The 418-nt window shown below is 41.9% G+C and overlaps 1 protein-coding gene across 1 annotated transcript; it reads right to left on the bottom strand.

Annotated features, from left to right (window-relative positions):
* Positions 1–2: 2 nt before the first annotated feature.
* Positions 3–414, bottom strand: CSUI_011071 (uncharacterized protein; the record flags this gene model as incomplete). Its single annotated transcript, XM_068071172.1, has 1 exon — positions 3–414. A coding segment is annotated over one exon (159 nt), but the record flags the coding sequence as incomplete, so codon positions are not given.
* Positions 415–418: the final 4 nt, after the last annotated feature.

Raw genomic sequence — 418 nt, 5'->3', positions numbered from 1 at the left:
TCTTTCTCTTTCTCTTCTTCATCGTCGTTAGATCTCCATCCCTCCATTCTTAATGAAACGCTGTTTGGTCTCAAGATATGAGAGGAAGGAGCAGGAGACAAAGAGAAAGAGTCATAAAATATGATGTAGATAAGGTTTGAAGGTAGGCCTGTCTTCAGTGAGAGACGAAGAAAACAGCTGATCGACTGACGTTCCTAGCTCGCTAGAAAGGATGAGAAGAAGGTGATTCGGGTCAGTGAAAGCGCTCTTCTCTTCATCGAGAACTTGGAAGAAGACCTTTTAGAGAAAGAAGTCGAGACGAGATCGAGTGAGGTGGAGTGAAGGAAAAAGAAGAGGAAAAACTTCTCTTTTCATGTCTACATAGTCTACATACACAACCAAACAATTTCTTTTTGCTGACGAGTTCGTTCCTATCTCT

The sequence above is a fragment of the Cystoisospora suis genome, assembly GCF_002600585.1.
Source record: "Cystoisospora suis strain Wien I chromosome Unknown contig_9520, whole genome shotgun sequence".
Lineage (NCBI taxonomy): Eukaryota > Apicomplexa > Conoidasida > Eucoccidiorida > Sarcocystidae > Cystoisospora > Cystoisospora suis.
The sequence above is the reverse complement of the archived record's forward strand: the minus strand, read 5'-3'. Positions and strand labels throughout refer to the sequence as shown.